We start from the raw sequence: 22,497 nt of genomic DNA, 5'->3' as shown, positions 1-22,497 counted from the left end.
GGTACTGGATCTCGGGGGGGGGGGGGGGTGCGTCTTCGTGTGCGTGCGTGGGAGTGGAAGGGCAGAGCCTGCCTTGGAAAGGGAGAGCCGAAGCGGAGGTGAAGCCCCTCGCCTGGGCTGTCTGACCTGGCGTGGACCCTTCGTGCCTCTTCCCTCCCCTGCTCCCTGTACACACATTGTGCGACTCGTCCCCCTGAAATCCGAGCGAGCGTCGGGGACAACCTCTGGGCTGCAGGGAGGTGCCTGGAGGGAAGGGCTGACCCAAGGTTCCCCAGGCCAGCAGAGGATGCTGCAGCAAGCCTTTGGCTCCAGGATGGGATCCCCAGCCCTGTCGATGGCTCACAGACACCCAACCGTGGAGGCCGCAGCGTCTCCTCTGCAAAGGCAGAGAACCGGGGACGCTGCTGGTTCCCAAGTGCAGCCAACGCTGAGGGCTGCTGCCAGGGACCTGTGGTCCCAGCTGGAGGCCCCCGAGAGTGGCACCTCCTCCAGCTCCCCAGGGGCCATCAGTATCAGAGTGAGCTTTCCCTGCCCTTCTGACTTGGTCCCTGTGCTTCGTGCTGACACCACCACGGGGGCAAGGAACAGCTCTTTCTGCCAAGCCTCTCGGCAGACTGGCAGGTCACCCCAAATGTTCGTGGTGGGTTTTGTGTGACTGCAGGTGCGGGGATGACAGTGCCCAAATACAGAACAACTTGTGTGTTTTAAAGGAAGCTCCAGAGAAAGCGTCACGTGCCAGTGAACGCATCTAACTGAGCTTCCCCGATTCGACAGTCGTCTAGGCGGGCTCTTCTGCAATTAAAGAGCACCCTAGAATTACACCCACCCACCCACCTCCCAGCCCTGTCCCCTTCTCGCGTGCCCACCACAGCCAGGCTGTGGCTCAGGGAATCCTCTGCTGCCAGGAGCTGCCCAGCCATGGCAGTAGAAACCTGAACATACTCTGCAAACCAGGGGGCAAAGCAGACAGCGGGGGTGGGTGGTGCCGGGCCACTCTGACACTGCCCACGCTCAGCACACCCAGGCTTTGAAGAACCTCAGCCAGGCCGCGCTGGGCAGGCTGTGCTCAAAGAGGTGCCGTTAAGAAACAAAACACCTGCCCAGCACCCCCCTTCCTGCTGACCTGCCATCTCTGCTGGTGGTGTGCGGGCAGCGCGGGCAGCGCGGGCAGCGCCGCTTCAGCACCCTGGAGAGCGCCCGGCGGCAGCGGCGCGGGGACCGTGCGCGGCCGCGCCCCCGCCCGCGGAGTCCCGGCCCCGCCCGGAGCCGAGACACGGCCACGGCCACGCGCGACCGGCCCCGGGAGACGCGGCCGCCACCCCCCGCCGCAGGCGCAGCGGCACAGTCGCGCAAGGGCGGAGGCACACGGGCACCGGGGCCGGGCAGGCGCAGAGCCCCGCGCACAGACAGCGTGTGCTCACGCACCCGCGCAGGCGCACACTGAGACACGCGCACACGCAGGCACCGGGGCGCGACACCCGTGCGCGCTCCCGTGGGCGCGGGATCACCCGCACCCTGACGCCGACACCCCCACAGACCCCACACGGCCCCGCGCCCCACTCGCGCCGTCGCACACGCACTTTCTCACCCGCCGCAGCCCCCGTCCGCGCTCCCACAGCCCCCCCACGCGCAGGCACAGTCCCACGCGTACACCCAGCGACCCCCGGACACAGTCACACCCGCGCACGCACACCCGGACCGCGCGTGCTCCCGCCCCCCCGACACGCCGACACACACGCCCGCGGGAGGGGCGGCAGGCGCGGGGGGGGCGCGTGGCGGGGCGGGGCAGCTGCCGGCCGCGGGGCGCGGGGCGAGCCGGTGCCGCCCGTCCCGGCGCGCCCCGGCGCCGCGGCCCCGAGGCGGGGGAGCAGCTTCCAGCCCCGGCCGAGCTGGCGGCAGACAGGGACAGCCCGGATCGCGCCGGGGCTCCCCCGGCACCTCCCGCCCCACGGTCAGGCTGCGCTCGCGCCCGCAGCGAGGGGGAGGGGGGCTGGTCCGTGAGCGGGCGCGGGGGGGCGCGGAGCGACACGCGGGGCCGGCGCCGGGCTCCGCGCCGAGGGGGCCCGTCTGAGCGGGGCCCGCGCCCGCCCTCGGGGCCGCTCCGGGCAGCGCTCGGTCGTGGCTGCGCGCTGGGGAGGGAGGTGTCTGCTGAGAGTCTGTGCGTGTTCATGGGAAAGGGAGAAAATGCGCGAAGGATAAAATTGAAAGCGTGCAAAGTAAATTAAAAAAAAAATGAGAATAAAATAGGTGTTTCTGGGCGCCAAATCCATGTGGAAATTGCATTTTGGGCAATAGTGAGATTGAATAAAGGATCAGTTTTCTCGTCCCTTCTCAGTATAACTGGACTATGTATATTTTAGCGGATTTTTAAAAGCTGCGGGGAGTTGTCTCTAGGGAATGCTGATGTCAGACTCACAGCAGACACCCGGCATTACCCTCCAGAACACCATCTGCCAGGCTGTCTGGAGATGGGGGCTGGAGTCTGACATGGGATGGCTGTTAGAACCCTTTAACCAAGGTAAGAGTGTAACTGCTTGAGGAAGCAAGAGTTAATGCCCTGGTTGTGGCCGGGTATAGAGAGGAAGGAACTGGCAGAATTATTTCTGGTGCAGGAGCACAGGACAGAGGTGCAAGGGTCTCTGTGACCGTGTATTTCTGGGATGCACCCACGGTGAAGCGATGCTCCCAGACCCCGGGTTTCTGTTCTTTATAATCCATGACCAGCCACATCGGTAACAATAGCAGCCAGGTGTTGTTTTTAGGGTGTACTGAGCTTTTTGGATTGCTGGTAGATTTTGCATAAAGTGTGTCAGTGTAGGTTTGAAGGGTTTTGCTTCAGAGGTGAGAGCCTGGAGCCTCTGCTCTGAGTTGGCAGTGCTGTGGTTTTCCATGTCCGTTGGTAGAACCTGAGGTTGAGAAGAGACCTGCTGCGGTGTGAAGCTGCAGGAGGGCACACAGTGACGGGCGTTCCAGAGATACAGTTTCAGTTGGTGGCACTGGATTTACTTGTAAAGGTAAAACCTGATGTCTTTCCCCATTAATGTTTTTTTTTTTTGTTTGCTTGATTTGTTTGTTTGTGTGTTCTGGTGTACTTAACCTATTTTAAAAACAACAAATTAATTGTTTAAATAGCAATAGGTAGCTGAACTCTAAAGAACAGGCAAACCTCCATCTGCTGGAGAGGACTTTTGCCTGTTAACTGAACTGTTTTGTGTACCAGTCTGTTACCAGAGCTGGAAGAATCACACTGTTTCATGGATAGTCTGAATAGATTTTCTTGTAAACTGGTTACAGGTGGTTATTTTCTCGGGTAAGATAGTACTGCTTCTAGTCAGGAGATGTGAGAGATGTTTATCTGATTCGTGCCCATGTGAGTGATAAAATGTAATTCCCTTATGTATGGAGTTCCTAAATGCTTTTGTATTTTTTTAGGCAATAAGATGTTATGTCCATAGCTCCTGTTGTTAAGATCAGTTGCTGTTAGAGGGCAGTTAAAATAGCCGTCTTCATCGGACCAGACAGTGTCATGTCTGGACTCATTGATACTATGTCTGCAATCGCACCTGTGCTCGGACATCAGCCCTGCTGAGTCATCTCCATAAATGGGAAAACCGGAGAAAAGCCCCCGAAAATTGTTACAACTTCGCAGACCCCTCAGGGAACACACCCATCCTCATGAATATGTATAAGGACTTCATTGTAAAAGGAATCGGTTTTGGGGTGTGTGTGTGTGTGTCCTGGTAGAGCAGAGACTCCCGGCACACCCAGCACTGTTTGCTTGTCTTTATTCGAACAATAAATTTGGAGTTAAGTTTTTAAAATCTGAATGAGTCTGAGCGCATTTATAACATCCTGATCAGCGTATGAAGTCAGGTAACGCTGGGTCAGATCAAAAATGCCAACAGTGAAGAGCGTGTTCTTGAGCAGCATCTTTCGTACTGACCTTGTGCTTCTGCCACAGCACACTAAGCGCAATTCCCTCCCCGTTGGGCTGTTTCTCTTTCCTTTTTCTGTTCAGAGTAGTGGGTAGGTGTAGTGTGATAATTAGCTAGCAAGTGGATAGGAGTCCCTTCTGGATTCTCCCAAGTTCAACCTCCCTCCCAACTTATGCTTAGAGAAGAAGAAAAGGTTTATAAATTCAGCACGTTTGCTTTTTTAATTGTTTTTCTCTGATCTATTAAATACGACCTATTCAAAGAACCCTCTCTTTTTAGCACTAGCATCCCTTAACAGCGGGCGATGGGGGAAATGCAGTTTGGGGCTGGGCTGGGTTGGTGTGGGGCATTTTGGCAGCGGCCGAGGGGCTACAGGGACGGCTCCTGTGAGAAGCTGCTGGGAGCTTCCCCAGCCCCAAGTCGGCCCCGCTGCTGGCCAAGGCTGAGCCCGTCAGCGCTGGTGGTCGTGCCTCTGGGAGAAGGTATTTAAGAAGCGTCGGGGGGAAAAACCCCAGGAAACTGCTGGAAAACCTGCAGCAGGGAGAGGAGTGCACAGTTTGCGCGTGCCCCCGTGGGAGGGGCGTTGTGCGAGCGCGTGCATCGCTGGGGTGTGCTGTGAGCTCGCGGGTGGGCGCAGGGGCGGGTGCACGCAGGGTGCGTGTGGGGCGTGCGGGTGGGTGCGTTCCGTGTGCTGCAGCGTGTGTGTGTGTGTGTGTGCACACTCGGGCTGTGTGTGAACACCGCGTGTTGCACTCTGTGTTCCACGTGTGTCTCGCAGTGCGGGTGTGCGCACGCTGCGGGTGTGCATCGCACCTTCTCTTTGTACCCACGTGTGTCTCCAGGCAGTGTGTGTGTGTGCATGTGCCCCAAAGCTCTCTGCATGTCGCATCGACTTTTCCTGTCCTCTTTCTGGCCCCGATGTGCAGGTCTGCTCCGTGCTGTGGGGGCTCTGAGCACCCTCCTCTCAGTAATCAGAGACCCCCATCCAGAAAATTGTCTTATCTCTGGAACTCGGGGAAGCATCTCAGACAGTGACTTCTGAGGAAAAAAAAAATTTAAAAGGATTGTTAGTCAAGAGTCCCCAGCTGGAGTCACCACTTTTACTAGAAGAGGGAAAAGTTCAGGCAGCGGTTTGCCAGCGGTGAAGTAACGGCAGCGTGGGGCGGGAGGGCGGGACGGGCTCCACCGGGAAGTTGTGAGATCGCAGGAATAAAACAATAAAGTGAAGAACAAGGCAATAAAACATGAGGATTTTGGCGCAGATGCGGGAGGAAGAGGAGCTCCGTGGCTGCCAGCCGGCCGGTTCTGCCGGCCCGGCAGAGAGAGCAGCCGGTCAGGGCGAGCAGGCAGCGTGCCCGTGGGCCCGATCCCGGGCTGGTGGCAGGGCTGGGCCAAGCCTGCCCATACCCCCTGCCCGTACCCCCTGCCCGTGCCCCCTGCCTGCACCCCCTGCCCGTGCCACACCCCCCCCCCCCCAGTTTGCATCCTGCGAGCCGTGGCAACCGCGGAACGCTTCGGGGCTCCCTGGGCAACAGCCCCGTGGCCAGGCAGTCGGGCAGCGGACGAGTGATGGCCGGCAGCAGCGGTTTGGCTCTCCTGGCGTTTCTCGCCCCCGACCCCCCCCACGCCCCTCTGGCCCCTTCCCCTTCCCGCCGCACCGGGCCCCACCGCCTCGTCCCTGCCCCGCGGCTCTCGCCCTATTGGCGGTGGCGCCGCTGGATGGGCCGGCGCGGCTGGGCCTGGCGTGGCAGCACCGCCCCCCAGCTCTGCCTGGCCCGGCCCTGGCCCCCGCTCCCCCCGGGGCCGGCGGGGGGCTGCTGTGCCGAGGCCGCTCCCTCCCCGCCCCGCCGCCGCCTCCGTCTCTGTCTCCTCCGTCTCCTCCTCCTCCTCCTTCTCCCCGGGCTCCCCCGCCCGCCCGCAGCCACTCGGCAGCCCAAGTGCCGGCACCAAGCCACCGGTGCCCGGTCCGGTTCGGGAGGTGCCGAGCCCGGCCCCGGAATCGGGCGAGGGGGTCGGGGTGCCGCTCCCGAAGATCCCCTCGCCGGCCCGTCGACGTCCCGGGAGCGGCGGGGGGCTGCACGTGGCCAAACCACCGCCAGGTCAGAGCGGGACGGGCCGGTTTGGCTGGGCCCGGTTCGGCAGGGGGCGGGGGGGTGGCCGGGGCGGGGCGGTGACGGCCCGGTCTGGCCCACAGGGAAGGAGAAGGGGCGGCTGGAGAAGCTGTACCGGGAGGGGCAGCTACTGGGGAGCAGCGGCTACGGCTCCGTGTACTCGGGCATCCGCCTCTCCGATGGCATCCCGGTAAGTGGCGGGGACGGTGGCAGAGCGGAGGGGGGGAGGAGAAGGAGGAGGGGGAGGCTCATCCCGCCACTCCCCTTGGCATGCAGGTGGCCATCAAGCACGTGGCCCGGGAACGTGTCACAGCATGGGGTGAGCTGGTGAGTGACCGGGGCTACCAGGAGAAACCGGGGCGTCACAAGGTGGGGGATAAGGCGAGGCCCGAGAGGACGGAAACTGGGACACCGTGGGGGGAGCAGGTGTGGAGTCACTGGGGGACGCGGAGCATCCCGGGTGAGGGGCTGCCCAGTACTGGGGTGGCCGGGCGGGGGGGCACTGGAACTTCGCCTTGGCAGGGGGGATGCCCGGGCACCTGTGGGGTCAGGTGGGGGGCACTGGAACATCCCGGGCAGGGGCTACCAGACCTGATGGCATCACGGTCCCCCCGCAGCCCAGCGACACTCGAGCGCCGATGGAGATCGTGTTGCTGAACGCGGTGGGCTCCTCCGGCTTCCACGGTGTCATCTGCCTCCTGGACTGGTTCGAGCTGCTGGACGGCTTCATGCTGGTGCTGGTTCGTCTGGAGCTCGCGCAGGATCTCTTTGACTTCACCGTCGAGAGGGGATCCTTGTCAGAGGAGGTGGCGCAGGGGCTGTTCCGGCAGGTACTGGAGGCCGTGCGGCACTGCAACGCCTGCGGTGTCCTGCACCGGGACATCAAGGCGGAAAACATCATCATCGACCTCGCCAGCGGTGAGCTCAAGCTCATCGACTTCGGCTGTGGCACCTTCCTCCAGGACACGGCCTACACCAAATTTGCCGGTGAGCCCACAGCCGGGGGGATGCTCCCGGCACTGCACGGCCCAGCCTGACCGGGCACCGGTTCCCCCTTTGGAGGGGGGGGGCGGAATTAATTACTCAGCCGGCTGCCAAGTTGTTTTTGGCACGGGGCGGATGTTGTGAAATGGGAGCCGGCTCCCAGCCGCTGCCACCCACCTGCCCGGGGCTGGGGTGGGGGGAGCCAGCCTGACAGAAACAAACACCCGTGGGGGTAGCAGAGGTGGTGGGGTGGGAACCTGTATGCTGGCCAGTTTGGTTTGCAGGCGTGGAAGGGCTTGGGCTGCTCCACTCCCCTTGTTTGCCTTGGCTTTTTTAAAATTTTTTTTTGGGCTAAGGCAGGGGGGAAAGGCGTGGTTTTTCCCCACCCATGGGTTTTGGGTTTTTTTTTTTTTTGCACGTAACAGTCAGGCCTTCCCCAGGCCCGTGCTGCCCTCTTCCAGCACCAGTGGCTTTTTTTTACAACCCAAAGTTTGTAAACAAGAGTCCCATGTTGGCGAGGGGGCGGCAGGTCACACCATGCGTCGTCCCCCCCACCAGCGGTGCAGCCCCCATGTCCCCAAGGACGCTCAGGTGAGGATCCGGGAGCGGGCAGCATCCGCCTGACGAGCTCCACCTGTCTCCCATAGGAACACGAGAGTACAGCCCGCCGGAGTGGGTCTGCTACCACCGCTACCACGGGCGTTCACAACAGTGTGGTCCCTGGGCATCCTGCTCTATGACATGGTCTGCGGGGACGTCCCCTTCGAGCAGGATGAGGACATCATCAGGGGACAGCTCTTCTTCCGCCAGCCGATCTCCCTCGGTGGGTCCCCGGCTTCGTGGCGGGCAGCGGGTTTGGGAGATGGCACCGGGTGCACGAGCATCCCTGCTCTTACGGCTGTGGAGGAGGGTGATCTCCCGTGTTTAGCTGGGGGAGGTGGCACATGAGGAGGGTGATCTCCCAGGGTTAGCGGGGGGAGGTGGCACGTGTCCTGCCATCCTGCTCTCCTCCAAAACAGCTCCTGGATCGGGAGGTTTGGGGGTAGCTCTGAGCACACCCAGCATGGCCTGGGCACTGCGGACGGGGGTGGAAGGTGGACAGGAGCCTTCTCTGACCGGCGGTGTCTGGTTTCTCTCCCCAGAGTGCCAGCATCTCATTGGGTGGTGTTTGTCCTCGCAGCCTTCAGACAGACCATATCTGGAGGACATTTTCAACCACTCCTGGCTGCGAGGTATTCACCTGCCCTAGGAGATGGCAGAGACCCCACCTGGACGGTTTGGCCCGGGACCCTGGCACATAACAGCTCCAGGCATCTCCTGGCCATAAGAAGCAGAGAAGACCAGGCTTCCTCACCACCGTAGCACTGAGCAGGGATCATCGGGAACACGCACATCCTGTCCCGAAGCTGGGCTGGAGACTGATCTTCCAAGTGCTGGTGGCCACCATCCAACCCAGCTGTCCTGGGCTCCATCTGAATGACCCTGTGTCATTTGCTGGTCTTGCCAGTAATTTTTTTTTTTGTTTTGTTTTGGTTCTGTTATTGGTGGAGAGAGGAGACATTATTGCAAACCATCTGGTTTTGGTGGCTCCCAAACATCTCCCTGACCACCTGAATTCGGGATGGCGAGAGGATTGGAGACCTTATTGCAAGAGAAGCTTCAACGGAGGAATAACAGTGGCCGAATGGCTGCCTCCTCCGCTGTCACCGTGCTCGAGTGCCTTCAGCTGAGATCTGGGCTGTGCTGGAGGAAATACTTGAATTTCCCTACACTGCTGCTTTTCCAAGACTCGCCTGGGTATAGACTTCCTCTTCCCCTTTCAAAAAGAAAACAGGTCAGAAGACACCTGGGAGCCAAGCAGGCGATCCCTCACCTCCCGTGCCTCCACCTCGCCTGGATTTTCTGGGTTTCTTTGCTTCCCAGTGCCCTCACGAATGCACAAACAGTGCAAACCAACAGAGCTGTAAATGTGTTCAGTTATACAGGAGCGAAGTTTGATGTACAGTTGTTAATAGTGACAATGTTTTACCTTTTTTTCTTTTTTCCAGTTTTTGTTTCCAATTTATTTTCATAGATTTGTTTATTAAAGAGAGAGTTCTAGCCAGCAGGATAACTTATTTATTTATTTATAATTCCCGTGGGTTTCCAATCCACGCCTTGCTCCCACAGCTGCTGCCCCCCCGGTTTTCTGTTCGGGCCTTCCCTCCGTGTCTGCCCCGTGCCCATCCCCACCCGCAGTGTTTCTGGCTGGCGGGGTGCGGAGCGGCTGCCTGCTCCCCAGCTCTCTCTGTACAGAGTTCTGGTTGCTCTTGTTCCCTTGCCAGGTGTTTTGGTTTTCCCCGCGGGTGTCTTGTTTGGGGCTGGGGAGGGGGGAGCTGCTCTGGGCTGTCTGCGCTGTCAAGTCTTTATATGTTTTAGCTGGCGGGTTTTTTCTTAATAGTTTGTATTGTACAGGGAAATTCAGAAATCTTACATTTTTTTAATGCAGTTTTAAATAAAAACAAACCACTTGACGTGATGGAGACATCCCTTTACTGCGGGGCGGGATGAAGGATGCTGCGAGCGTGCTGGGTCCCAGTGGCCACACCGTGGCATGGTTACTGCGGGGCTACTGCGGGTACTGCCCGTGTATCTCCAGCTGAGACTAACCCCAAAGGCTCGCTGAGCCACATCAGCCAGGACCAGCCAGCGACAGCCCCATGGGGAAGGCTGGACCCGTCCCTCAGCGGGGTGTTTCCAGGGCCGACAGCTCCTGGCAGGTCTGGGAGGGATCGAAGGGCTGTGGAGCCCTTTGCGTTTCTGTTCACCCGCAGGCTGGTGCGGAGCGTGTGCTGGGGACGGCGAGGGAACAACCATCAAAGTGACCTTGTGAAAGGCCGGGTGTTGTCAGCCACATTAATTTTCAGTCAGGCAGATCCTGTTGCTCCGGCGCTGTTGGCGCGGAGCGAGTGTTGGGTGCCGGGGGTGAAGAAAGCCACCGGCGGGCTGTGCCCACCTCCAGCTCGGCTGCGGCGAACGCGGAGCGAGAGGAAGTTGATCTTGGGATTACGAGAAGTCGGTCGCTGTCAGTCAGCGGCGGTAACGCTTCGCTCGAGCTTTTACCCTCCACCCTGTCAAACCCCACTTCCCAGCTCTGCGGTGCTCCGGCTTTGGGGGTGTTGGTTTTGTTTTTTGTTTCCACTTGGGATTTTTTTTTTTTAATTAGTGTGCTGAATTTTGAAGCCCTGTTCCTGCTTGACCTCATGGCGCACCTGCTGCGCTGCGCACACAGGGCTGTGTCTGCCCCAAGGAAGGGGCACGTTTCCCCTTCTGCAGGTTAATTTGCAAGTCCCCCAGATCTCAGACAACAGGACCATCCTTTCCTTTTCTTGCCCCAGGGCTTTATTGCTTAAAACCCCCGTGCCGTGGCAGCAGTCCCTCTCCCAGGCTCACCCCGGGCTTGCCAGCACCGCTGTCCGAGCCGGGGGGCTGCTGTGCGAGGGAATGAGGGGTCCTGGAGCCACGTCCCAGCCTCGTGGGGTGACCTGGTGTGCTGTGTCACTGCTGTGCCTCCGTCTTCAGCAGAAAGCCTTAACTCTGTTTGTTTGTTTTGCTTTTTTGTTTTTTTTTTTTTAAACTCAGCTGCATCTTTCACCTCCTCAGGGCTGCTCCAAGCAGGAAGCGCAGCTCCACACGCCTTCAAAGTTTAGGCCTGTTTTGAGACGTGGTTTGTATTTAACCTCCTCTCTCACTCACTTTTCCCCCCGGACCATCAGGGAAGCTGCTCTTACACAAAGCAAACCTCCCCGCCATGCTGCCTGCTACCGCGAGGAGCCTGAGCCCCTCGGGTGGCTGCCGTCCCCCTCGGCACCACCGAAATGCTCTGGCGGCTGCCCCGGCTGCGGGCTGAGCTCAGCCCCCCCTGCCCGTAAACGCTGGCTGACTGCTGCGGTGTTCCTTAGAAAACTCGCCGCAGAAAGGCTGAGCAGGTCGGGCGCGGGGCTGGGGCGCTGGTAGTCACTTTGTTTCCACCTGTTGCTGATGATTTTGTCCCTGCCAGGCTTGTGCTGCAGGAGGCGAACGGTGCCATCATGTACCCCAGCAAGATCCCGCTGCCCGGGTACCGTTTTGTCCTGCCAGGGTGACGGGGTGTATCCAAGGTTGGGTGTTGGGAAAGGATCGGTGCGTGTTTGATCCCCGTGCACCCGCCTTCCTGTGCAGTAACGCCTTCACGGGGCTGAGAACCACCAGAGTCATGTCCCAGACCTCTGCCACGGGGACAGGACCACGGTAGGTGTGACGGGAGACCTGAAGATGGGCAGCCGATGCCCGTTGGTCCCCTCCACATCATCGCATTGTGGCACAGGGGCTGGGGGAAAGGAAAAGGTCTTTTCACCCCTCATTTCTCCTCGACAGGGAGATGTTCGCTGCCCTTTGGGGCTGTCAGCTATGATAGGAGAGGATGAAGAGGCAGGAGTTTTCCAGCAGGAAGCGATTTGGAGCCAACATCGCACTCCCACCTCTATTTCACAACTTTTTATTGCTCCCTGCTGTCAGCAGGGGAAGGACCCACATTTCAGAAAGCAGAAAAAAATGATGAAGCAGGAGCAGGATGAGATTTCAGACTGTTGGACCTCCCATTCTGGGAGTACCAGAGTCCCATGGATGGCTGAGGACTCGCAAAGGGCCAGCACTCATCACACCTGTGGCTTCCTGTACCCACCCATCCCCAGCAAAGGTGCTTGGTGATGCAGAGAGGACTGGCCAGGGCAGCCTGCAGCCACAGCAACAGCGAGGGTTGTGTTTTGCACGTCCCTGTCTGGGAATGAGAGATGAGCAACAGCCAAACCCCTGCCACGGCTGGAACAACGCAGATGAGCACCAAGGAGAAAAACCCCCTGGGGAGTGGGGGCCGGGCTCGCCGCAGGGACCCCCAGAGCTGGAGACTTGGAGGTGGCATCTCAGCCCACGTCCTGCCGCAAGGAAAACATCCAGCTGCCCCCGAGGCGGCGTCTGAAACCCTTTGGCCCTTCTCAGCACAGTGAGGCACAGGAGCTATTTTAAACACCTGCCTTAGGATGGGGTGAATTATCAGCAAACCAGGTGTCCCGCGGCTCCGCCCCCCAGTAATGAATCCCGGTGGAAGTCGGTCTCCAAAGGCTTTTTGCCGATGGCCTGTGTGGCAACAGCACCACCTCCACAGGGCAGGTGGGGAAACTGAGGCACGGAGCCCCAACCTGCTGGAGATCTTCTGCGGTGGAGCTTGGGCTCACCTGCCTTTCCCTGCCCTACCCCTCCTTAGGCTGGGACCAGCCGCAGAGGAGCTCCCAGCTTTAAACCCCTGATGGCCCCACATCCCCCAGACGGGATTTAGTGCTCCAGGAGTCAAGACTAAAGCCCTGCACCCCCCTCAGCATGAACCCGGGGTGAAGCCTGTCCCTTCCCAGCCCTCCTCTGAAAAACAAACCCCGTGCTGTGACAGTGGGGGCGGCCAGGTGCTGGTGTCAGGCACCTGTAGCCCCGCTCCAGACCAGAGTCTCATGTGTTGGGGTTTACACCGACCTTCCTGAGAGTGGGATCTGCGCTAACCCTGCCTGCGTGACACGTCGAAACTGCATCACTCGGCCTGAGAGTTGGTGGGGGTTTTGATGAGGAAAAAACCACTTTATTCACTGTAAAACAGACAAACAAACAAACAACAACTGCAAAACCTTCCAGTGTGTAAAGTTGAGTCAAATTTAGCAGCTTCAGCTAAGGAAACATATTTTTTAAAGGAATAATCAGTGTGATTCTTTCATCCTTTTCCAAGCTTTTGGTCCCCTTTCTCCAGGGTAATATTTGTGTGTCCTTAATCACTGTGTTTATTACAGTTAGGAGGGGGTTAAGCAACCCGAACATGGAACAGCTGCTCCTGTTTCACATTGAAGCAGCCGCTTCAGTGAACCTGCAGTGACACCCCGGCACGCGTGTGCATCTCAACGGCTGCAGGGACGGAGATCTCACCCCGCTGCAGAAGCTGTGAGAAAAACAGAGCAGCAAAATGTCATTTCAGGTCAACCCCTGCCAAAAGTCTTCCTCTTGCCCCAGCTCCCCGAAACGTGCAGGCAGGGCCGGGCCCCCGGCACACGCGCGTGGCCTCGTAAGCCATCAGCACCCACCCCAAAGGAAACCGTCCCCGTGCTGCCACCCGCGTGGCACGGGTGTGCCACGACAGCCGTGATCTCGGTGCCAGGCTACTACTCGTAGTAATCACTCGCTGTAGCGTCCCTATGTGTGCACATGGGTGTGTGTAGATCCCCCCAAACACATAAATTTGGCTCAGTTGGGCCCAGGTTGTCTCCTGCCGTCACCAGCTGAGACCTGATGGCAATCGAAGCACAGCTGAGGATGCCAAGGGCTTGGATTTCAGCCCTTTTCCCCCATCCTCTGGGGGGGGTTTCTCTCCTTTTGGGGAGAGCAGCAGGATGAGGGCAGCGTGGAGACAATGAGCCCCCTTCCCTTTCCAGGGTGGAGGGGTCACTCTCCTGCTGCTCTAGCAGGGTGTTTCCAAAGTCTTCAATAAAGCCAATAAATGAAGCACGAGAAGATGGAGTGTGACTGGCCATGACTCCAGGACAGACGGACAGACTCTCTGGCGTGCTCAGCCTCCCGCTGACACTGAGGGCTCCCGCTCTGATGCAGGATGGTTTCTATCTCTCAAAGTCTGCAGCTGTGTTACGGGATAAAGTGATTTGCAATATCCCTGTTTGTCACACCTTGCAGCCCACAGGTTTTTAACTCTGGTGGAAGGAACAGTGTTTCCACCCAGGATGAACCAGCACCTTTCTGGAAACTTTGCTAGTCCAACACTGCACCCCTGACCAGGAGGGCAGTGATCTCCCTGCAGCTGGGTACCTCGAAATGCTCTACTTTTTATCAGTTCTTAAGTTTCTCTTCTCTGCTTCAGCTTTGAGATGGGAAAAGGAACTGACTCTTCTGTTTTCATTCTCATTCAAAATCAAAAGCTGTCAGAGATCCCGGGCTCGTTGCCATGGTCTTGGGCTCACTCTGCCCCCCAAAATATCTCCCTGTACCCCGAGAGCAGCCGATGGTGAGGGTAGGAGCAGGAACAGGTTGGGTCAGGGCAAAGCACCCAGGTGCCAGGCCAGGCCCTGTGGTGAGGCGCCAGCGATGAGCCTGTGCTGCCCTTTGCTGTCAGCCCTGTCCACCCAAAACAGGCTGGTTTTGCAGAAATGCACCTGCTTTTTAATTTTTCATCCCTTTTTTGAGTGCTTCCAATCCTCCTGTGTCCTGAAAGGCTCTCCAAGCCTCTCCCTGAATGCTTGGCAGGAGCCATGATCCTGCCAAGCTGGGACCTGACCCTGAGGGGATGGCAAGAGCCACCCTGGCCAGGAGGCTAAGCTGGGGGGAATAATTATCCCTTTTCCAATGACCCCCCCCACCTGTGACACCCCGAGGGACAGCCAGCTCCCCTCCTGCCATTGCCCTGCCCTTTGCAAACAGGGGAAGCTGAGGCATCTCCTCAGGACCTGACTCCTGTGGGGCAAGGCCCTGCCGGCGGCCTGACCGTGTGAGGCGGGTGCTAATTCAGCAGGGCCATCGCACGTTTCCCTCAGGAGCAGGACGTCCCCATGTCCCCACAGCCCGGGGACACTGGTGACAGCAGACCCTGTCCCTCTCTGCCCACACCCGGCACCATTAAGGCCCCGTGGCTGCCGGCCACCCCTGTGGTGAGGTTTCTCCTCAGGGCACGAGAGGGATGGCAGTGCCCTGCTGGCTGGCAGGGTCCCAGTCCCATGTCACCTGGGAAGTTTGGGGGGTTTTCTGACATCTGTGGGGTTTTTTTCCCAGTTTATCCCCATTTATTCAGGAAGTGACTGCTTGTGCCTCATGGTATGTCCAGCAGAGACATCACATCACAGAAGTGGTCAACTGGGCTGGGCCACAACCCTTTAACTGGCTTGAGAAGTCTGTGATGATTGTGAAACCAGTCAGTGCCCCAAGCCCAGAGCCGGCTGCCAGTGGGGAAAACACCTTCCAGCTCATCAGCCTGTACAGAGCATGGGGTGACACATGGCCAGGGACTGACTGTAGGACATGCTGGCCAGCGGGTAACACTCGCAGACTGCACGAGATCCAAGGAAATGGAGCTGAGCCGTGCAGTCCTGAGCAGAGATGGTCCGTCCCCCGTCAGGAAGCTGGCCAGCAGCCCGGGCGGGTTGATGGAAGCACAGCACATCTCCGAGCTGCTCAAATCCACCAGAAATACATCGGGCTGTGGCGACGCTGGTGTCACCACCAGCACAGTGACGCTGTTCCCAAGCACAGCCCCTGCACAGACACTGAGAGAGAGGAGGAAGAGGCACCTGGAATCAGGCGCTTTCCCAACCCCAGCAGCAGAAGCTCTCCTGGTGACGTGTTTTTCCCATTCCCCTTTCTCCATCAGTGTCCTTGGTCTGTCTTGTCCCCTCCTGTCAGAAAGGGCACCTCTGAGAGAGGGAATATTTGTGACAGAAAGCGTTACCAGAGGGAAAGCAGTGTTTGCATACACCAGGCTGTATTGGGTACCCTGAACAAGAGGCCTTACTCAGAGTTGCTTAAATTTTATGTGCTTGCTACCCCTGGGAGAGGATGTATTGTTTACCGGGAATCATCGGCCGCAAAACTTCTTCTCATGGCCCCCTGCAGGCCCCACAAAGGCTTCTCATCACCCCCAAGGACACAGGGGACATTTATTGTCCATGCAAGTGTTTCTCATCAAATACAAGGACAGATTGGACACATCAGACAGGTCAGGCTGTCCTTCAAACAGTCAGCAAGGAACTTCTAATCAGGAGCTACGGTCCTTGGAGAGGAGAAACACCCTGGAACATGGAAGCTCATTAAAATTGTTTTACTTAAATCAGTTTAAGAACCTGCCCGGACACAGACCCTCACCCTTTGAACTGGCGCAGACAATTAAAACCCCACTGTCACTTTAAATCAGAGCGAGCACGTCACTCCCCACCGAGGGGTACAAGCGATAAGTAATTAACCAATACTCACTGCAGTAAAGGTGTAACCATGTAGTCTGGGGCGTATGAACACTCCGAAGTTCTTTTGTGCCGAGTGCTTGACCTGCGGACTCTTCCCCTGCGCGGGATAAAGCAGTACCTCCTCTCCAAACTCACCTTGGTCTCCAGAGTCTTTATTTCAGGTGTCACACTCCCGTGCAGGGCTCCACACTCCGTGCGAGAAGAGCAGCGGGGTCTTGGCGAGGCTGCTCCTCGGAGCGCGCCTTTCCCCCGAGCAGAGGAGTCGCCCCAGGGAGGTCCCTGTCCCCGCCTCTGGAATAAAGAGGGAACAGCCTGTGCTCAGGCTTCAGCCGCTGCGCCTCAAGTTATTCCCAGGACGCTCTGCACAGGCGGGAAAGGTTTCTCCGTTTGCTGGCGGCGGGAGAAAGGCACCTCAGTGTGGGAGAGATTTAAATCTCAGCCCACGGCCGAGGAGAGGGAGCAGCACCAGCACCCCCAGCTGTGTGTCTGGCCAGGCAGGAGCTCCCGGCACTCCCTGAATTGCTGCGGGGGGTGTCCAGCTCCTTACCGCGTCCCGGGATGGGCCCTGCAGGAACGGCACGGACAGAGCAGCGGCAGGACAAACGGACAGCTCGGAGGGGTCCAAATCTGGAAATGCGGAAACTTCAGATTCCAGACATTTTTAATTCAACATCCTGGCATTTCAAAATACAGCACTTTCAAATTCAGACTGCCGACATTCCAAAACCTGGACAGCTCAGATTTAGAATTCAGAAAATTCAAATCTAAAGTTCAGAGATTTCCAAATTTTGAAAGTCAGAAATTTCAGATTTCAGAAACGTCCAATTCAAGATGCGGACATTTCAAAATTTGTCATTTTCAAATTCAAGATTCCAACATTCCATAACCCAGACATTTCAAATTTGGAATTTGGAAAATTCAAATCTAAAGTTCTGAGGTTTCCAAATTTCCAAATTCAGAAATTTCAAATGTGTCCTGGCACCCCCACACCCCCCAGACTCCCCCAGGACCCCCAGACCCTCCAGACCCCTCCACAACCCCCCCAGAACCCCCAGACCCCCCCCTAGGACCCCTCCTGGCACCCCTAGAACACTCCCAGGATCCCTAGAGCCCCCCCAGACCCCTGCCATCACCCCCAGACCCCTCCAGGACCACCCCCAGCACCCCCTGAGGATTCCCAGAGACCCCCAGACCCGCCGTGGTACCCCAAGACCCCCCCCCCCCCAGGAACCCCCTGGCACCTCCAGACCCCCCCAGGCCCCGCCCCAGCTCACCCTGACCAGGGCGACCATGCGCTGCCCCTCCTCCCGCAGCTGCTCCTGCCGCTGCCCCTCGGCCTCCTGAGAAGGGGTGAGGGCGAGGGGGGGGTCAGTCACCCCCCCAAAGGCCGGGGGGTGTTGGGGGGACGCAGGGGGGTTCGGGGGGGCAGGGAACCCCCCCAGAGCGGTGACAGACATCACAGACGCACCCCGAGCCCTGGTTGCAGAAGGTGCAGTGGGGTCACTACCAGCTCTGCAGTAAAAAAGAGGTGGGGGGGTCAGGGCTTGGGGTCACCCCCAAAACTCGGGGACCCCCCCAGGAAGGGCGGGGACCCCCCAAACTGACCTGGGGGCTGGGGGGGCCATTGGCGAGGGGGGGGGCAGTCGCAGACCCCGCAGAGGACGCTGGGGCCGGGGTTCAGGAAGGTGCGGGAGGCGCAGGCACAGCCCCCACCTCGCTGCTGGTGTTGGGGGGCAGCTCCAGAGTCGGGGGGGGCCCTATAGCGCTGGAGAGGAAGAAAAGAGGGTGAGGGACCCTATAGATCCCCGTAATCCCCCATAGGGGATCGGGGGGGTTGGGGGGGCTGTACCCTGGGGTCCCCCCATGGGGCTGGCTGGGGGGTCCGCCTGGAGGAGGTAGGGGGCGGGGGGACACTCTCAGGATCTATAGGGGCTCTATAGGGGCCCTACAGACCCACATGTGACCCCAGGAGCCCCCCCCCAGGCCCTCCAGCCCCTCTACAGACCCTCCAGCCCCTAGGGACCCCCCAGCACCCCCTATGGCCCCCCCAACCCTACAGATGCCCCATAGAGCACTCACAGCCCCTACAGAGCCCCCCTATAGCACCCCCAGCCCCTACAGAGCCCCTCTACAGCCCCCCCAGCCCCTATAGAGCCCCCCCCAGCCCCGTACCTGTGGGCCTTCCCCATCTGTTATTGGCAGCGAATCAGCCACCAGCAGCCCCTGGGGGCAGGAAGAGGAGCCGCTCCCAGTTCACAGCAGTACAGACCAGTATGAACCAGTGACACCCCCACTCCGCCCCTCCCTGTACATCCCTGGGCACCCCCAGTATAGCTCAGTGCCCCACCCACCCCTCCCAGTGCAGCCCAACCTCCTCCCAGTCCCTCCCAGTATAGCTGTGTGCTCTCCCCAGTCCCTCCCAGTTCCCCCCAGTCCCTCCCAGTCCCCGCTCACTTCAGCCCCCCCGCCAGGATGTCAGTGAAGAACTGGGGTTTCGGTGCTGGTTCTTGGGGGGAGGGCAGGGGGAGAGTCAGAGTCCTCCCAGTGCATCCCAGTACATCAAAGTGTCCCTCAGCACGTCCCACTGCCCCTCCCAGTACTCCCCAGTATGGCCCAGTGCCCTGCAGTATGTCCCAGTAACCCTCTCAGTTAGCAAAATACTGGGATGCTAGAGAGGGAAATTGGGGTTCTGTGGGGTATATATTGGGGTGATACGGGAGGATTGGGGTCCTTGAGGTTTTGGGGTCCTGCGGGTTTTGGGGTACCTGCACGGCGTTGACGGTGCCGCAGCAGACGGGGTTCCCGAAGTGGACGGTGTGGCAGTGCCGGGGGGGCCGGGCTGCAGCAGGTTCCAGCCGTACTTCTCCAGGGTGCTGAGCGCCGTCCGCAGCCCCCCCAAACCCTGTGGCTGCCCCCCGGCACCTGGGGGGGGACAGGGAGGGTCGGGGGAGCCCCCAAACCCCCACCGCACCCCCACATCCCCCCACTCCCCCTCCCACCGCCCCCCACACCTCATTCCCCTGTATTTTGAGTGCCCCCCTCCATTTTGGGTGCCCCCTCGTAATTTTGGGTGTCCCCCTCCTGCATTTTGGGCCCCCCCTCCACCACACCAGGCACAGGCTGTCACACAGCAGCTGGGCCCCATCCAGGTGCTGACACTTGTCTCGGGGGGGCCGGGGGACCCCCAAAATCGGGCTCAGCTCAGCCAGCATCGCCTCCCCGGGGTCCTGGGTCAGAGCCACCTCCAGTGCCGCACGCAGCGCCCCGAGATTGGGCGGGGGGGCCCCTCGCTGCCCCCCAGGGTTCGGGGGGACCCCCCCTGGGTCGGGGCGTGCCCCCTCGGAGCGTTCCGCGATGGGGGGGCACCCCTGGGAGGACCCCGTGGTGTGGGGGGAGCCCTCAGGATCTCGGGGGGCCCCTCAGAGGCCTCCGGGATGGGGGGGCCCCCCCGGGGTGTGTGTGGAGCCCCCTCCACCGGGACGGGGGCACTGGGCTCGGCCTCTTCCACCATCACCTGAGGGGTGAGAAACGGGGAGAAAAAGGGAAATTTGGGGGGGGGGGGGGTGTGTGATGGCGAAAATAACGAGTTAACGGGGCAGCGGTGACTCTAATGGGGGCGCACCCCTCACCTGGGGTCCCCGAGGGGTCCTGTCCCCCAAAACCCCCCTGGTGGGGGGGATCCCAGTGGGGGGGGGGGTCCCATCCCCCGTTCCCAAGTGCCCTGTCAGGGGGGTCCCCGGGAGGGGGGGGAACGGGGGTGCGTGAGGGTCCGGGGGTACCAGGGAGAACTCGGGGACCCCCGTCCCCAGCGCGGGGGGTGCCGCGGGGAGGGGGCGCCCAGCGGGAAGCCCCTGCCTACCTCAGGGGCTGGCGGGGAGGAAGGCGGGGAGAGGAGGGGGGAGAGGAGGGGGGAGAGGAGGGGGGAGAGGAGGGGGGAGAGGAGGGGGGAGAGGAGGGGGGAGAGGAGGGGGGAGAGGAGGAGGCAGCTGCGGCAGCGCCCGCCCCGACCGGCGCCGCCTCCACAACGACAGCGGCGGCGGCTGCTGAGGGGAGGAAAGAGCCTTCCCGCCCTGCCGCCGCCCGCCCCCGAATGGGCTGCCCTCACCCGCCATGGCGGCCGCGGCGTCGCTCCGCAACCCCCTCCGCGTCCTGCGCATGCACCCCGATGGCCCCGCCCCTGCCCTGGCAATACCCACACTCCCCATGGCGGCCTCGGCGTTGCTCTGCACCTATCCTCCGCGTCCTGCGCATGCGCCCTACTGGCCCCGCCCCTGCCCTGGCAATGCCCACACTCTCCATGGAGGACGCGGCGTCGCCGGACCCGCCCCTTCGCGCCTGCGCGGAGCCGCCTCCCTTTAGTCTCGCCCCTTCTCCCCGCTCCCCTCAGGGCCACCATGATGGCGGCGGCGGCCCCGCGGCTCTGGCCGCTCCTCCGGGCCCTGCGGGCTCAGGTGAGGCGGGAAGGCGGGTAGGGGGGGACCTGGAGTGGGGGGGCGGACCTCGGGGGTGGCCTCACCCCGCCCGGGGGGTGTGAACACGGCGGCTCGGGGGGGGGGTTGGGGTCCTCCCTCCCCTCTTCCCTTCCTCCTTGTCGCCGTTCCCTTCCCCGTCCTTCCCGGAGGGCACCGGGGGCCGGGATGTCCCGGCGAGCGCCCCGAATGCGGGTCGCGCGGATTCAGCCCCCCCGCAGGCCCGGCGCTGGCGGAGCCGCTGGAGGCGGGGGGGTGCGGGCAGGCGGGCGGCCTCGCACTGCCCACGCACCAGCGGTGGCAGCGGGGCCAGGCGGGGCCCAGCGTCCCTGGGGGGCGACGGGGGGTCAGGGGCAGCCCCCAGGGAGCCCCCCCACACCTGCCCCGAGGCAGCCCCCACAAATCCCCACCACATGAACCCCCACAGGGACGTTTCACGGACCCACAGAGACCGCCCTGGCCCCACAGAGACACCCCAACCCACAGCCACCCCCCCGATCCCATAGATCCCCCCTCAGCCCCACAGAGATCTCCCCCAACCACCCAGAGACCCTCCCCCAGTCCCACAGAGCTCCCCCAACCCCAGAGACCTCAGCCACCCAGAGAACACCCCAGCCCCACAGACTCCCACAGAGACCCCCTCCAACTCCCCAGATCCCCCCTCAGCCCCACAGAGCGCCCCCCCGCTCACCAACAGCCATGGCCCCCACCAGGGCAGCCCCACGTGGAGGTGCAGGAACCGGAGGAAGTTTTGCACCAGCCCCGCGGGGGTGTAGGCCCCCAGCCCCAAATGCTCCATCCGCTCCTCCCCCTCCACACCCACGGCGGGGAGGGGGAGGGGGAACCGAACCCACAGCAGGGGGTTCAGACTCACGGTGGGCTCTGTTCACCCCACGGTGGCTATGGGGGGTGGGGAGGCTGCCTGGGAGGGGGAGGAGAATGGGAGTTATAGGGGGGTCTGACCCACAGCCCCCCCGAACCCCCACCCTGCCCCGTGGTGCCCCCCAGAACCCCCAATCTGCCCCCCAGAGCCCCCAATGTGCCCTCCCAAAATCCCTGTCCTGCCCCATGGCCCCCCCAGAGCCTCCAATCTACCCCCCAGCCCCCCCAATCTGCCCCCCCCCCCTCCCCGAACCCTCCGTCCCCCCCTCACCTGGGCACTGGCGGTGGCGAGGGTGGGTTCAGGACGTGGGGCCCAGCCCCAGGGGGGGTCTCCAGGCCCAAAGGGTCCCCCGCAGCGTCGGGGGGGGGCATGTGATGTCACATCACATCATCGCCTCCCACCCCAGGGGCAAAGCCCTCCCTCCGCAGAGCCCCAGCACGGCCGTGACGTCACCACGGAGGGCAACACTCATAAGGGAGAAGTGGCAGAGGAGCGTGACACCACTGCCGGCCATGATGTCATGATATACTTTAAAAAAAAAACCACCACAGGAAATGACCCCTACTAGGTCCTGCCCCTCCTCGTCACTGCCTCTACCTGGCTTGTCCTTGAGGTATGGTGGGACGGGGCGGTTTGGGCAGGACCTACAGGAATGTTTAGAAATGGAGAATATGGAGGGTTTTGGTAGGACCTACAGGAATATGCAAAGTTTGGCTATGGGGGGGTGGGTAGGACCTACATGAATGTGGAGAGATGGGGAGTATAGGGGAGTTTTGGTAGGACCTACAGGAATGTGTGGGGTTGGGGCACACAGAGGGGTTTGGGTAGGACCTACAGAAATGCAGGTGGCACCAGTGCAGTGAAGGTAGAACCCAGCTCTTGGGGTCACCACCCCTGAGAGCCCTGTGCAGCCCAGGGACACGGAGGCTGCTGCAGGCACAGAGCAGGAGATGGGCTGGGGCAGCTCTTGGGCTGCATGGGAGGGGCGGTCGCTGCAGGGAGTTGCAGAGGTTTGGGGGTTTTTCTTGTGGTGTGGGAACAGTTTCCGTGTGTTACAGACACCCAGTGCCCCCTGCTTAGAGTGACAAGTATTCTCCTTCC

General features: G+C 60.8%; 1 protein-coding gene, 1 long non-coding RNA gene and 1 pseudogene across 2 annotated transcripts; 1 reads left to right on the top strand and 2 right to left on the bottom strand.

Moving 5' to 3' along the window:
- The first annotated feature begins 5,654 nt into the window (after positions 1–5,654).
- Positions 5,655–8,331, top strand: LOC141949129 (serine/threonine-protein kinase pim-1-like; annotated as a pseudogene).
- Positions 8,332–17,448: 9,117 nt separating this feature from the next.
- On the bottom strand, positions 17,449–18,261 carry LOC141949256 (uncharacterized). Its single transcript, XR_012630709.1, has 3 exons — positions 18,217–18,261; positions 17,650–17,809; positions 17,449–17,556 (listed from the first exon to the last, which is right to left on the bottom strand). It is a non-coding gene; the product is annotated as an uncharacterized LOC141949256 (long non-coding RNA).
- A 340-nt stretch (positions 18,262–18,601) lies between these two features.
- LOC141949128 (uncharacterized) lies at positions 18,602–20,156 on the bottom strand. The gene is made up of 5 exons (XM_074882359.1): positions 20,150–20,156; positions 19,674–19,765; positions 19,520–19,558; positions 19,153–19,412; positions 18,602–18,966 (listed from the first exon to the last, which is right to left on the bottom strand). The coding sequence occupies exons 1-5, from the start codon at positions 20,154–20,156 to the stop codon at positions 18,690–18,692; spliced, it is 675 nt and encodes a 224-aa protein (XP_074738460.1). The 3' UTR covers positions 18,602–18,689.
- Positions 20,157–22,497: the final 2,341 nt, after the last annotated feature.

This window comes from Strix uralensis, chromosome 13, assembly GCF_047716275.1.
Source record: "Strix uralensis isolate ZFMK-TIS-50842 chromosome 13, bStrUra1, whole genome shotgun sequence".
In the NCBI taxonomy this organism is placed as follows: Eukaryota; Metazoa; Chordata; class Aves; order Strigiformes; family Strigidae; genus Strix; species Strix uralensis.
This window is presented reverse-complemented; position numbering and strand designations above follow the sequence as displayed.

Coding starts and splice junctions, on each gene's coding strand:
- LOC141949128 (XM_074882359.1), bottom strand. Junction 19,413..19,519: donor AGCCCAGTGCCCCCGTCCCG/GTGGAGGGGGCT, acceptor GGGTCCTCCCAG/GGGTGCCCCCCCATCGCGGA. Junction 18,967..19,152: donor TGTGACAGCCTGTGCCTGGT/GTGGTGGAGGGG, acceptor GTCCCCCCCCAG/GTGCCGGGGGGCAGCCACAG.